Below are 15,010 nucleotides of genomic sequence, written 5' to 3'. Positions count from 1 at the left end.
TGCTGACCTTTACCCTCCTCTGCTATCACTGCAGACTGGCAGGGTCGCCTACAGAGAAGCGCTGGTAGCTGTTAATGAAGTAATGTTCTTTTTTATTGGAGGGTCCCATTTCGTAGGGAAGATTTTAACCAATACCCCTTGTAACTCAGTTCCAAGGGGCATGGTGACACTCGAAAACAAGGGGTAGGGGTAAAAAAAAGAAATGGGATTGGGCCTAAGTCTCCACCCATTTGTAAACACACAATATGTTAACCTACAGGAGGTTAAGAAAAAACTACTGCCACAAGAGGGCATCTTACTCCCGCACCTCAGACTGAGCATAGAAGATATGAAAAATATATCCATTTTTCAAAGCATAATGTGCTGTGTGTAAAGCTGGAAGTGTGTTTTAGTGATGAAATGAAACAAAATGTATTGGAAAAATACATTATATTCCCGTACGGCACATATTTAGAAAATAAGGCACACAAATGTCCAAAAGCTATTACGTGAGATGTTAGGATTGTTGTTTACAAATAAACAAAATAAATCGTGTTTGTCCAGTCTGTCGGAGGTGAAACTCAATTGTAGCGACATTTCCACAGTGAAACAAATAGAAAGTTTACTGTTCACCGGTTTTAATAATCTGCAGCACCAGTTTACACAAGTTCAATGAACAATGTCAAATAATAAAGAAAAAAAACACCAACACGCAGGCAGAAAAAAGATTTAATCCTCTCTTTTACATCATGAGAGCTACAGATATCACTGTACGGGTGGGAGTTGTACACTTACTCTGAACCAGCTCTTCATCAAAAAAAAAAACTGATTAGGAGAAAAAAAAACACTAATTCTATTCACCGAGCAGCTAAACTGAGAAAACACTATCAGAAGACCTCTCCACTGTACGAACCTCCGTCAAAGTCAAAAGAGTTGATGACCACAGAACATCTAACTGTGTATTATCTGTCAGTGAATCCCACAGGAATGGAGGAATAACGCTAAGATGGAAATTCAATGCCAATAACACCATCAAACCAAAGCACACACTTAAAAAGATGGTTCTTCAAGGGTTCTTTAGTAAAGAAAATGGTTCCATATAGAACCATGAACACTCAAAGAAACCTTTTCATGATTACAGGGGTCTTTGTTCTTTGAGAAGAATATGGTTCTATACAGTTCCATAGGGTGTATATGGTTCTATATAGCACCAAAAAGTGTTCTTCTATTCTTACGATATCAAGCTTGTAAGAATAGGAGGACACTTTTTAGCGCGATATAGAACCATATACAACAGACTGTCCATCAGGAGAACCCATTTTACTATGCAATCTGTTGTATATGGTTCTATATAGCACATTTTTGAAAAGGGTTCCATATAGCACTAAAAAGGGTTCTTTCATTGTTACAAGCTTGACATCGTAATAATAGAAGAACCCTTTTTGGTGCTATATACCCTGTGGAACCCCATGGAACTATATGAACACTCAAAGAACCCTTTGCATGATTAAAAGGGTCTTTGCGTGGTAAAAAGTGTTCTCCTGATGGACAAACTGTTGTATGTGGTTCTATATAGCACCAAAAAGTGTACTTTTATTGTTACAAACTTGATATCGTAGTAACAGTAGAACCCTTTCTGGTGTCATATAGGACTCTTTCCATAAAGGTTCTATATAGCATCATCTTCAGCACATTATCCATCAATCTGAATAACCCTTTCACTATGCAAAGAACCCTTTAATCATGGGGTTCTTTGAGTGTTCATGATTCTATATAGAACCATTCACTTTAGTAAAGAACCCTTGGAAAACCTTTAAGTGTACAGTAAATGTGAGGTAAGAATTAAAAACTCTAGTTTTTAAGACGTCACTCAAAATGCAGCGAAACTGTTTTTAATGAAAGTACAGTATTTTATGTGAACCGTTTTATCATTTTCACAGTTATTACTGTCATTAATGTCATGGCTGATAATAAAATCCGTGCTTCTTATGGATCAATAATCATAACAATAATATGTAATACACTCTATTAATTAGCTTTTAATTTGTGCTTGGAGTCCCACATTCAGTACGGAACGTCTCTGCTTCAGATCTACAGTTTACTTATATCATGTTCTCAATTTGATCAAGTAAAAATGTTATTAGTACGACTGAAATTGAAAAGGATTAAGAAAAATTTAATGTCAATGTTCAAATGTTACTAGCATGAACTGTATTTTAGTTCTAATAAGTTCTGTTTTTGACTACTGAGAAAACGAACATGTAATAATGACATATTTAGCTTCTACTTCTGAACTAACTGAATTAATGTTTTCAAATTTAGAATTTGCACTAGTGAAAAAAAACATCTCATCCCATTAAAGCAAACCAGGAAAACACCATAAACTGAAATCTCACATTAGAATTCATTCTTACAAGTAAATTTCATTTACTAGCATTGATGACCTCATCATTTTACCCTGAGGTCAAGAAACTGAATTAAAAGTTAAAACAGCTTCACACGATTCCAAACAGTTACAATCTTCAACAAAAAGTAGAGGAGATGAACGAGCTCATCACACAGCGAGCTCAGTTATTATAGATACAGTGGACCACACTGTATCACATGATTTGGAGCGGAACGACTTAGAAAGACAATCTCTTGTGTTCTCCAACCTGAAGTCGGCAGTGAACGCAGCACAAAACCACGTGTGCTTGAGTTAATGTCAGTAACAGATGGAGAGAAGGAGGGAAAAAGAGAGAGAGAGAGAGCGAGAGAGAGAGAGAGAGAGAGAGAGAGAGAGAGAGAGAGAGAGAGAGAGGTGGAGCGATACTTTTGTTTGCTCTTGGGTTTAATGTAAATGTTTACTGTCTGAATCTGCCTAAGTTTTTAGAAGGAAAAAAAAAACAAATCACTCAACTAATCTGTAAGTAAGCATGTAATGATCAGTGGTGGCCATCAGGGGTCGGGTACATCGGGTCCAGTCTGCTGGTCAGTGCGTCAGTCGGTTGAGTTTTGTTTGTGTTTTGTGTGTTTTTGTTTTCTATCAGAGTCCAAACGTCTGCCAGTTTGCCAAATGTAGCAGACGGACGGGACCGGAGTCCCTGAGGGTCAGCGCAGATGCTGGGATTTAGTCCAGCACTTTATCTGAAACTGCGCCCGCCAGCACACACAGGCAATGGTGACACAAGTTCACATCGATTGATCTATAAAGCTCCGCCCACTTTCTCAGCTGCTGTGAAGAGGTTGGAGAGGCTTTACAGCAGGCTGGAAAAATCCTCCCATTCAACCGAATGCAAAAGCGTAGCACACAGCGCTCAACTTGTTACCAAAATTAGTAAATTTAGAGCTGAAATTAATTGCAAGAAGATATTTATTTTGTATGTGAGTGAAGGATTTAGATAGATGGGGTAGTTTTTTGTTGTGTAATCAAGTTTTATTTTGTCTTGTGATCTTGAGATCATGACTTAATTATCATGACTTAACAATGTTATCTTGACATCATGACTTAATTATTCTGCGATCTTGAGATATAAGTTGTGATCTTGAGATCATGACTTAATTATCCTTTGATCTTGAGATAAAAGTTGAGATCTTGAGATCATGACTTAATTATCTTGTGATCTCACGATAGTTATCTTCAGATCAAGACTTAATTATCCTGTGATCACACGATAAATTTATCCTGAGACCATTATTTACCTGGTGATCTCGAGATAAAAGTTGTTATCCTGAGATCATGATTTAATTATCTTGTGATCTTAAGATAACGATATGATCTTAATATCTTGACTCGATTATCTTGTGATCTTGAGATCATGACTTGATTATTATTACAATTAAGTTGTTGTCTTGAGATCACAACACAATTAAGCTGTGATCTCAAGATAACAACCCAGAAAATTATAGCCACAGCTCATGGCCTCTTCAGACTTCAATAATGGAGACAAATAAAGTCAAAATTTAAATTGTATACCATAAAAAATCTCTATAAAAGAGCAAATGATTGAATTTTTTTTATTATTTGGCTGAAAGGGATTTTTTACCAGTTCTCAGTGAAGCTAGTCAAACCTAGCAACAGTTGCTATGAAAGAACACTTTCACGGACGAGTCATGTGATGCTGGCTGGCACAGTCAGACGGTAATCATGCGCAAACTGACCCCTCTGGACCTGGTCCAGACCTCCACCGGCCCAGCGTGAGAGGGTTTCCATGGTAACCTATGAATCCAGGAAGTAGATCCTGTAGAACTTGTTCATCTGCTCGAGGAAGATGAAGGTGAGCACTGTGTGTGGGCCGAGCCGAGCGTAATACGGAGTAAAACCTTTCCACAGGCTGAAGAAACCTTCGTTTCTCACCACTTTCACCAGCACATCCTGGAGAAAGAGAATTAAGTTTGTTGATCACCTGGCTAGCAAGATATGAAATATGTATCTGACTTGCCTGATTAAGTTATATAATAAGTTATATTATTTACATGTGATGTAAACTAAGGTAGTCATTAATGAGATTAAAAAAGTGAAGGTAGCTATTACAATGTAGTACTAGTAGCATATATAGTATTGTTTTAAAGATATTGCTCTAATAATAATTATAGTAGTAGATAGTAGTACGATAATACACAGTCTACACACAGTATAATACACAGTCTACAGTGCAGATTCTTTATATCGCTGCTGTCGGAACAAAACTTCGTATCTCCAAAACGGTAACTTTAGAGGAAAAGAAAAAAACGTACTTTACTTTTAACTTAATTATCTTGTGATCTCACGATAGTTATCTTCAGATCAAGACTTTTTTCCAAGACATTTTGGGTTGTTTCTATTGGCCCATTCTTGAAATTTACAGACAATGTAAAGGGCAACAAATTAAATCAAATTATGCCAAAAACTGAAAAACAACAAAAATGGAAATACAAGGTTTTCTTCCAACACCAGCAATATTTTTAGTTATATTCGTGTTAGACAAAAATGCGTTAGATAAAATACATGAACATAAAAGGAATCAGTCATCTATATTTAGCACTTGCTGACACAGATAATGAAATTGCACTGTCATCCTATACAGGCTACAAGCAGGACATTTAAAAATGTGAGAAATGGCAAAAGTAAAACAGGTGAGAGTCTTTTTCAGAGCTCCTTTGTGATTGCTACCATTTCCTTCACATGGTTCTACAAATCTACTCACGAGTCCGTTCTTGTACTCTGGCTTGCCGTCAATCATTCTCATGTTTTGAATCCTGAAATGGACAGAAAGACGCAAACATGAGTTCAGGCTCTGTACACAACACAGTCAACACCTAATGAGTCAGTGTGCAGTTAGTCTCAACTCCAGAGGCTCAGTGTTTGCACACAAAGCTAGACACAACTCATGGGACTCAGTCAGTTACATTGGCTATCCGCACATCCATGTATGTGCGCCCCCATGCAGTGATTTCATAATTCAGACGGGAAACAAAGTTTTGTTTTTCCGCTAAGTTCTAGTCAGCAATAGCGAACAGCTGCCTGCACTGGACACTGTGTGGAAAACATTAGCCTTTTAATGCAATATGTCTACACTCAGTGTCCATTTTATCAGCTCCACTGACCATATAGGAGCACTTTGTAGTTCTACAATTACAGATGGTCAGGACCCCTACAGGACCACCACAGAGCAGGTATTATTTGGGTGGTGGATCATTCTCAGCACTGCAGTGACACTGACGTGGTGGTGGTGTGTTCGTGTGTGTTGCGCTGGTGCGAGTAAACCTTAAAGTGGGAATGCAAAATTCTAAATTTCTGAATAATTTAGTGTTTGAGATGTAAACAGAGTGATTTGGTCTGAAAGGGTTCAGATGTCTTTACAGTGGTGGTGATAGGAACCAGGGGTCACCATGACTACAACACAAATTTAGCACTTATTTACTGTCCAAAACCACCAGTGAACCTATACGTGTCTTCTGAGTTTTATATGGAATGTTGATGATGGTAAAATAGTGCAAAATCTAAAATAATATGTTTTCTTTGGGGACTATTTTGCCTCACAGCACCCTGCATATTACGCATTATGTATAAAATGAAATGGGTTAAAACACATTTTTAGCTAAAACTTTATCATAAAACTATTATGAAACAGTGTGTCGGATATCAGGCAGAATATGTCTAAAACTTTATGTGAGGGAGCTTTTAGAGGTGGACGTCTGGTTCCTATCACCACCACTGTGAACAGTTCTGACTTGGTAAGTTTCTCTAGAACAGAGCATTTCACACCAAACCAATCTGAATGACTTCATTTGCATCTCAACCCTTTAATTATGTACAATTTAAAAAAAAAAAAGGGTGGAATTCTCCTTTAAGGCAGTTTCGCACCAAAAGTGATAAAGTGAATAAACAACACAAAAATGCTATATTTTTTCGCATCAAAACTACACACACTGGACATTACCCAATTTTTGGGGAAATTAACCTTCTTGTTCGTGTTGTGAAAAAAGACAGAATATCTATCAAAAGGTCATTTGCCTCTCACAAAACAGGTGTGTTTCCACTGTGATTCTCTGCCTCATTCAGAAGCTGAAACATGAGTTCTGTCACTCACATCTCTGCTCTCTGTAACTCAGTCTGAGCTGACTGTAGAGATGCAGCTCCACAGGAGATGGAGCACAAAACAAATGGCACAAAAGTGCACATAAGATCTCCTTCACTCCTTACAGAAGAAGCGAATAGTGACCCTGGGCTACTTTTTATTTTGGACAAATGAAAATAGCACAGGGGCTTTACTGCATCATTTAGGAGCTGGAACTGAGTGCTTCCACATGTCTGTAGCCCAGTCTGAGCTGCTTTTGGAGATTCTGATCCTTATGACATTTGCAAAAAAGTTCTTTTCATTGAGACACAGCCAACTTGTCATCTTGGTTATCGCCATGTCAACACTACGGACAACTGTGATTGGTGAAAGCGTTTGCAAAAAAACAGATAGACGGTGAATAAAAGAGCGTTGCATTTTCACCGTACAAGTGTTTGGTGTGCAAGATCTTCAGTTATACATGTGAATTAATTTACTGCTCTGTGTGCAAAGGCCTTTACAGATACTCGGAAATCAAAATGAGCCAAAACACAAATCCCTAATGATAAGATCAATAAACCAAAGCACAGGTCTGGATCTTTGAAGAGATGAATGCAGGCTTTACCTGGTTTTGGCGATGTCTACTGGCATGGAGGCTGCAGTGGTCACTAACCCACTGATCATACTGGCACAGAAATGAAGTAAGATGTTATCTGAGAAATACCCTGTAAACACAAACATGCACAGTCTTCAGTACAACTGGTATTGTGTCACAAACTGCAGCATTGCACCCACATGAGGCCATTCACTGCCATAAGTCTATTACAGCTAATATCCAATTACAACACTACTATTACAGCAGATTAGCATTCAGGGTCACATTTTTCTGTTTGGCTTAGCCTGCTTACTACTTCGAAATAAAGAAAGGCATTTAAATCAATAACCTCTCATAAAAATGGCCACGTAACACCTTTTACAACTCAGATGACAACAACAACAACAACCTGGTAATTCGCTGCAGGTTAAAAAATGAGAGTTCAATCCTACAGATCAGAAAGTTCTTACAAGTTCAACTTTGTTCAAAGAAGCACTGAAAATATTGCTCAGCATATTTTTCTGTACATTTATCAGATTATTGTCTTTCCTAATCTTTCTGAAGGGTTAAGGTGCAGCACTTGCAGCCTTCAGGGACTGACGAGATAAGGTGTAGGTGTAAGTAAGAACGATAAGGCTGTGAAGAAACTCACCAGTTTCCATAAGAGCTTGTTTGGATTGAGAATATGAAGCCAGCTGTGCTGCGTTCACTACTACTGCACGGGCCATAGTGGGTATACAACCCTGTGAATCAGGAAACACGAAAAGGGAACAGTTCATGTAGAATGGTCAGAATTTCGCAATAACAGCATGCCTATGATACACTCATATACTGGGGCTGTAGACATCAATCAATCAATCAATCAATCAATCAATCCTAATTTAAACGCAGAGTACCCTGAGGGTGACACTCATTTACAAAGTAGCTCAGATTATGCAGAAAAGTAAAAGACTGTAAAAACATACCAAAAGCTTTGACAAAGACATATCAAAGAAAAAAAATTAATAATAATAATAATAATAAAAATTAAGGAGAAAAAAAATAAAAATAAAAAAATTATCAAATCTGAATAAACCAACAAAATAACAAACGACAAATCAAGCCAGGATAAAATAACTAAAATATTTTAGCATTTTATTTTATTTTTGTTATTTTTTAAACTCTATTGAATAAAACTTCTCACCTTAATAAGTAAAAAAATGCAGGTTTTGTTGTTACTTGCACTGCAAATATTCTATTGATTTATTTTTCTTTTTAATAAAATTAAAATAAAATACAGTCATTGATAATTATTTTCATATCAAGCTGTATTAAAGTGTTGAACTTGGAAAGCAGAGGAAACAACATATTTTTAACCACCCTCAGTGAAAACGGGAGTGCTGAAGGCTTTTAATCTGGTCAAACACTCTTTATTCCAGAGCTTGTGATAACCTCAGTCATGTGGTCTTTTCTACCTGGTACAGTCAACTACAACTAGCCAACATACTCTCTCATTCTTGGTAATAAATGCAATATATGCAATATATCACATAAGTGCTTTTTGGTCACCAGATTGCCACCATGAGACCTAAATAACACCATTCTAACAGCTCTCCTCTTCTTGTGCTGGGGCTGAATCTCAAATCACTCCCTGCTCCTTACATAGTGCACTACGTAGGAATTTAAGTACTGGATCCTGCAGCCCAACAGTGTAAATATAGCTAAGAAATAGTCGTTTGGGACTTGCCACATCCGTACTCGATAAACATTGCACTGTTTGGCTGTAAAGGCTGCAATTTCGAAACTCTGTACTCCCTAAATACTTACAGTTCAAGACTCTGAACTTGACATGTCTGACTGAAACATGGACATCTGAAGCGTGTAATCCATTCAACTGACATTCTTTAGTCTTTTATACTGCCGTTTTACAGTGTATTATATCATGTGTCCCGTGGAGGATAACACCAAAGCACAGGACGATGTTAAAAATGTTTTAGAATGTTTTCGGGACAGCAATGTTGCATACATTACCCTTAAACCATTAATGCAGAAACTTTTAACCAATGATAAAACAGCTGTCACTGTAAACTGAAAAATTAAAATACCAAGTAAATGAGAAATGAAGTAACATATTTTATTAGCTATTTGGGAACTTTATTAAACAATTAAAAGCCATTTTTTTTTTATTCAATCATACTTTCGATTTAGCAGATAAAAACAAAAGTAACAACAAAAGCAATTTAATATTTGGCATGACAAGTAATCATTAGGTGCAGCCCTATCAAATTCCTGCCGAAATAATAACTCATAATAATAATAATACTGTGCACATTATGTAACTTAAATTATTGTCATTGCAGCCCTTAATGATGTGTTTAACGTGATATCTAAAAAAAATGATTAATCATGCAGCCTAAACTACAATATAACATGGGAAAATATAATAATTACACAACCCTGCCACTGTTTCTCTTTTCCAGCCCCTGTAAAACCTTACAGATCGGCCTCTGAGAAACAGTAAATGCTTGTTAGCTCGATTCTGATAAATATTAACACGCTGTGTTCATTATACAGCTAATAGAGAGACGATGGCTGACCTACAGACTCTCATCAACACTAAAACGATCTTGCTCTGTTAACCAGACGCATTAAACACGATTTTTAATGGGGAATCCACAGTAACTGTAACTCACTGACTATTTAACTAACACATACTCACCCTCCACAGAGTTGTGACTCCCTCCTCCCTGGTGATTCTGAAGAGGGCATTGAAGACGTTTTTATAACCTCTCCTCTGGTCTGGGGGCAGACTGAGAGAGAGAGAGAGAGATAGAGAGAGAGAGAGAGAGAGAAGAAAAATTGAAAAATAACACTTCACACAACAATAACACGACAAAATGGGACGTTTTTCCATCGCCACCTCATGATTCAATTAAAAATTATGCCAACGTAACGAGCCAAGGCATGTTTGGTGTCTGAACTTTGCTTCTGTTGGTTTAGTGCAGGAGCTTTGAGGCTAATTTAGCTAACAAAGCATGGATTACTAATTACACCAGCCTCGAAACTAAATAAGCTCAGTCACGAAACTAAATAAAGGGAGAGAATGAATATGAGTTTTCAGTGAAACATTACTTTAAAGATGAACGATTTCAGCAGCCTTCAGTTTTTATACTGCATTCTGCTGAATGTGTCTTCATCAGCAGCGGCCGGGCTGATCCCAGATCAAGACACCAACTCACCGTCCGTCCGAGGTCATCCGGATCAGCGCCACCTCGGCCGGGGTTCCCACGAAAGCTCCGGTCGCTCCGGCTGTCATTCCGATCACGGCTTTCATGAAGAAATTCGGCGGGGTTCCGTCCGCTTTGGTCATTTTCTCGAATAGGACTGTGTAAATACCCAAACGAGTGGTAGTGTAGGTGGCCTGTCTGAGGAGACCGGCTGAAAGGCTGCAGGAAGAGAGAGAAAACAAGACGAAATGTAGAAAAAGAGAGAGAGAGATAGAAAGAAAAACACAAGACAAAAGAAAAAGAGAGTGAAAGAGTAAGAGAGAAAGAGAAAAGGAAGAGGAGACAGTTGGCAGAGGGGGAGAAAAGAGGGAGAGAGTGAATGAGAAAGAGAGAGAGAGAGAAATAGAGAGAGAGTAAGAGAGAGGGAGAAAAAGGGAAGAGGAGACAGTTGGGGAGAGAGAGAGAGACACACACAGAGAGAATAAAAGAGAGTAAGAGAGAAAAGGGGAAAAGGACATAGTTGGGGAGAAAGAGAGAAAGTAAAAGAAAGTAAGAGAGAGAAAAGGAAGAGGACAGTTGGGAGAGAGAGAGGGGAGATAGTTGGAAGAGAGAGAGTAAAAGAGTAAGAGAGAAAAAGGGAAGAGGAGACAGTTGGAGGAGAGTTAGAGAGAGAAAAAAGAGGAAATAGTTGGAGGAGAGACAGAGAGCAAGAGAGAGAGAGAAAGAGAGCAAAAAAGACAAACAGAAACAAGAGAAGCAAAAAATGCGAAGAGAGAGGGAGAAGGCAAAAAAACAGAAGTGAAAGAAAATACGAGAGTCAGAGTGAGAGAAAGGAGAGGGAAAGGGAGAGAGAGAAAGAGTAAATGATCACTGTTATAATTGATTCTAACGTTCCAAAATCAGTTGATTCAGTTAAATGCATCACAAAACACTAGAAATATAACTCTGTACTGTTCTGTATCGAACTGTATGAAATTGTACTGAACTGTATTGAAGCATATTGTGCTGTATTGTGCTGTATTGTGCATGTAAAGTTGTGGCTAACGTGTTAACTTAGGGCTAATATATTTGTAGATTGCAACACTAAAGCACACCCTTCGGTAAAAGCATTAGACTTTTATAAAGTTTACATAAATGCTCTAATAAACTGAAAATGAAAACATATACTGTGAGGCAAGTTTCCAGACACCACCGTACATCATCAAATTACATTATGAATTTTTATTATTATTTATTGCACCCCTAATAGTCACCAAACTGTTGCGGACAGCACTCGATTAAAGCATCTGTTTAAAAGTATTTCACCCCCCTCACCCGGTGTAGATGCCCCGGATCCCCTCGTTGCGGAGGATGCTGACCACAGCGTGCAGGCTAGTCTTATACTCCCGAGCCCTTGAACCCTGACCGCTCAGCTGCATCCTGTTCTTGACCAGGTCCAACGGCTGGACAAAGACTGTAGCACCCATACTGGGAGGGAGGGGGAGGGGGAGAGAGAGAGAGAGAGAGAGAGAGAGGGAGAGAGAGGGAGAGAGAGAATGAATTCCTTTCATATTATTTTGACACTTGGAGATTTTCACTATTTTATTTACTATACAACACACTGGTGGTTTTGTATAGTAAATAAAATGTGTATATTTGTGTTGAAGTCATGGTGACCCCTGGTTCCTATCACCACCACTGTAAAGACATCTGAACCATTTCACACCAAACCACTCTGAATCACTCTGTTTACATCTCAAACACTTAATTATGATGGAATTTGGAAAAAAAATGGTGGTGGACCTCCTCTTCAACCTTGTTCTGTTTGAAGTAGATTCGGCCTTTGGTTTTATGTGTTTTGCCAGATGTAATGGGGAGCGCAGAACAAATACTCACTGCAAAACCTCCAAAATACACAAACACACAGTAAAATCAATACCACTGAGTCCTAATGGTGCAAAAGTGAACATCACAGACCGTCTTATCTCACCACAGACTCGGCATTCTCTTTGTACCAGCAGTCAGCTGGACAGTGCAATACTACTGCTGTTATTATTATTATTAGTAGTAGCAGTAGTAGTACTATTATTATGTGCAGCCAAGTATATTCCAACTCCAATACTTTTAATGTTATTATTATTGTAATAATAATAATTACTACTATTACTATTATTATTATTTCTATTATTATGTGCAGTCAACTGGATTCCACCTCTTGGTGACCATACGGGTATTGTCCGGTCTTCTGTTTGGGTCTTTATGATTCCTCTGATTGTGTTCAACCATCTTGTTGATGGATGTTGTCTTTCTTTTCTACCGTCAACTCATACAAGCATAATTGTCCTTATCAGTGAAAAGGTTCTTCTCACAATATGTCAAAAATAAGAGCTTCAGTGTGGAAATCTGGGCTTCGAGTGAGTGGCTCAAAAATACTATACTATGGATACTAAACAAAATGTCTATATTTGTGTTGTAGTCATGGCGACCCCTGGTTCCTATCAGCACCACTGTAAAGCAATCTTAACCCTTTCACACCAAACTACTCTGAATGACTGTTTACATCTCAGCCACTGCAGGAATTTTGAAAAAATGGTGGAATTCCCCTTTAACTTAGTGGGGCAAAGAAGGCCCGCGTGTTCTGCATTTAAAGACATAGCTTTCCTGCTCCACGGGGCACAGAGTGTACTATTATCTGTGCGTTTTGGGGAGCAGGCCATTCTTAGCATCTTTGACATTTGCTGCAGCAGCTCAGATTGACACGCATGCCTGGGCTAGTCGGGGCCAGCTAGCCCTCAAAGCTAGCCTAGCTAGGGCATCAAAACTACAAAACAACACTTACATGAAAGCCCCAACAACATCCAGAGCTTACAGCTGCGTTTAAATGCTAACTGCTTTGGTGTGGAGGTCAGACTCCCCAGCAGGAGAGCTGTGACCCTCTTACACGCTGAAGGTTCACCTTCCCCGGCTGCAGGGCTAGCTAAACTCCCGCTGCTGGTCAGCCAGCTAAAGCTCCGCTAAACCTCATTTCTCCGGTACCTACCCAGCCAGGCCGCCGAACAGGAACTTTATAGACTTAGGGGATGTTTTGGGCTTGGCTGTGTCCGCCGGGGCCGCCATGGCTCTGCTGTTTCTCCGGTCCTCCGCCGCAGCTTCAGCAAGGTGACACACACTGGCGACGGGAACGAATCGCTCGTGTCATTCAACTCATTTTAGTGAATCATTCGAGCCGATTCGCAGGTCCCAAATGAATCGAAGTTGTTTGCAAAAACCCATAATATAAAGAACCACACTGTAGAGTATTAAGAACCTTGAATGCAAAGCATGGAAAGGAGCTATAGAAATAGCAGTGATGACGATGAGCAACCTTATAATAATTTGCTGCAGACTGCCAGTAATGCAATATGTATTTTTGTACATTTATTTATTTATTTTGTAAACTGTAATTATCTATTTTGTAAACTGTAATTATCTATTTTATAGTCATTTCTTGTCCAAGAGTTACTATGAATAGCAATGTGATTAGTAAGATATGGTTGCTGCTTTTCAATTATGAGGCATTCTGGGTATTCATTTTACTTTACGTTCATTCTCGAAGCTGCACAGCCTTCACCACTATCGTGGAATCCCCAGTTCCGTTCATCGCAATTTTTAATATAAAACATTTTTACATTTTTCACAGTTTTCAACACATTGTTTGAAACCTTCAGATTATTAGCATCATATGAAACATTTATGAACGTGTCTCCTACAAAATATGTTTAATGTTATTTAGTATTCAATTTGTGTGCTGTGTAGATTTTTTAACATCGCCACTGAGATCCGACTAATCATGGGATCGAAAATGAATCGCTTGAATTGGACTGTCGATTCTTATATTCGATTCGGAAAGTTCGAAAGAATCGGTTCAGTAAACAGAATCGAACTCCCCATCGCGAGCCCAAACAGAGGAGCGCGCACGTACATACGGGTAACGACTCAGCCAATCAGGCGCGAGGATTCAGTCACAGGAACGAGCCCGTACACGACACGCGTTTTTCTTAAAGAGACACGCACACACATACTGAACTACCTGGGGGACAGAAATTACCCAGCTGGTCACCTACTGTGATCAGGGAGGTGGGTTTCAAATCGAGCTTTTTTTAAATTGTATTTTATAACATTACTCTATATTTTGTTACCAAAATACTTCGAAAATACAAGTTTTTAAGAACATGAGAAATTATAACGTTATATATATTATTAACATAAGTTTGTTCTGTCACTGGGTTAGGGGGGTTGGGATTAGGATAACTGCTGGGCCAAATCAAGCCCCCTTATTGGCCTCACTTTGGGCATTTATGATTTTATTGTATTATCTTATGGTGCTTTGGATTTCTCAGTTTGGTCTGAATCCAAAAAGCTGGTGTGAAAGATGCCTTGGACCATATTGATCAGACCAAAGTTTTATGTATATATAGGTGTGTGTATGTGTGTGTGTGTGTGTGTGTGTGTGTGTGTGTGTGTGTGTGTGTGTAAATTTGATCCAATCAAAAAGTCTAACGAAAAGTGCTGTCCAGTACATATACAGATACACAGAGCATTGGTAAATGTGAAAGTTTAATCATCTGTAAAATGCGCCCCAGAAGACAAATAAAAAGAAACGCCCTCTGCACAATACATGGGTCATTCTTTAAAAAGTAGACAATGGCCCCAAACCTTCCAAACACTTTTAAGATCACCAGCCCTGGTAAAGG

At 38.6% G+C, this 15,010-nt stretch overlaps 1 protein-coding gene across 1 annotated transcript; it reads right to left on the bottom strand.

Annotated features, from left to right (window-relative positions):
• Window positions 1-690: 690 nt before the first annotated feature.
• On the bottom strand, window positions 691-13,464 carry slc25a11 (solute carrier family 25 member 11). Its single transcript, XM_036580617.1, has 8 exons — window positions 13,318-13,464; window positions 11,613-11,765; window positions 10,311-10,517; window positions 9,791-9,881; window positions 7,745-7,835; window positions 7,123-7,222; window positions 5,145-5,196; window positions 691-4,333 (listed from the first exon to the last, which is right to left on the bottom strand). Exons 1-8 carry the CDS (start codon window positions 13,392-13,394, stop codon window positions 4,178-4,180), a joined length of 927 nt encoding a protein of 308 aa, XP_036436510.1. The 5' UTR covers window positions 13,395-13,464; the 3' UTR covers window positions 691-4,177.
• Window positions 13,465-15,010: the final 1,546 nt, after the last annotated feature.

The sequence above is a fragment of the Colossoma macropomum genome, unplaced genomic scaffold, assembly GCF_904425465.1.
Source record: "Colossoma macropomum unplaced genomic scaffold, Colossoma_macropomum, whole genome shotgun sequence".
NCBI lineage: Eukaryota > Metazoa > Chordata > Actinopteri > Characiformes > Serrasalmidae > Colossoma > Colossoma macropomum.
Note: the sequence above shows the minus strand (reverse complement) of the source record. Positions and strands in the feature narration are given on the sequence as shown.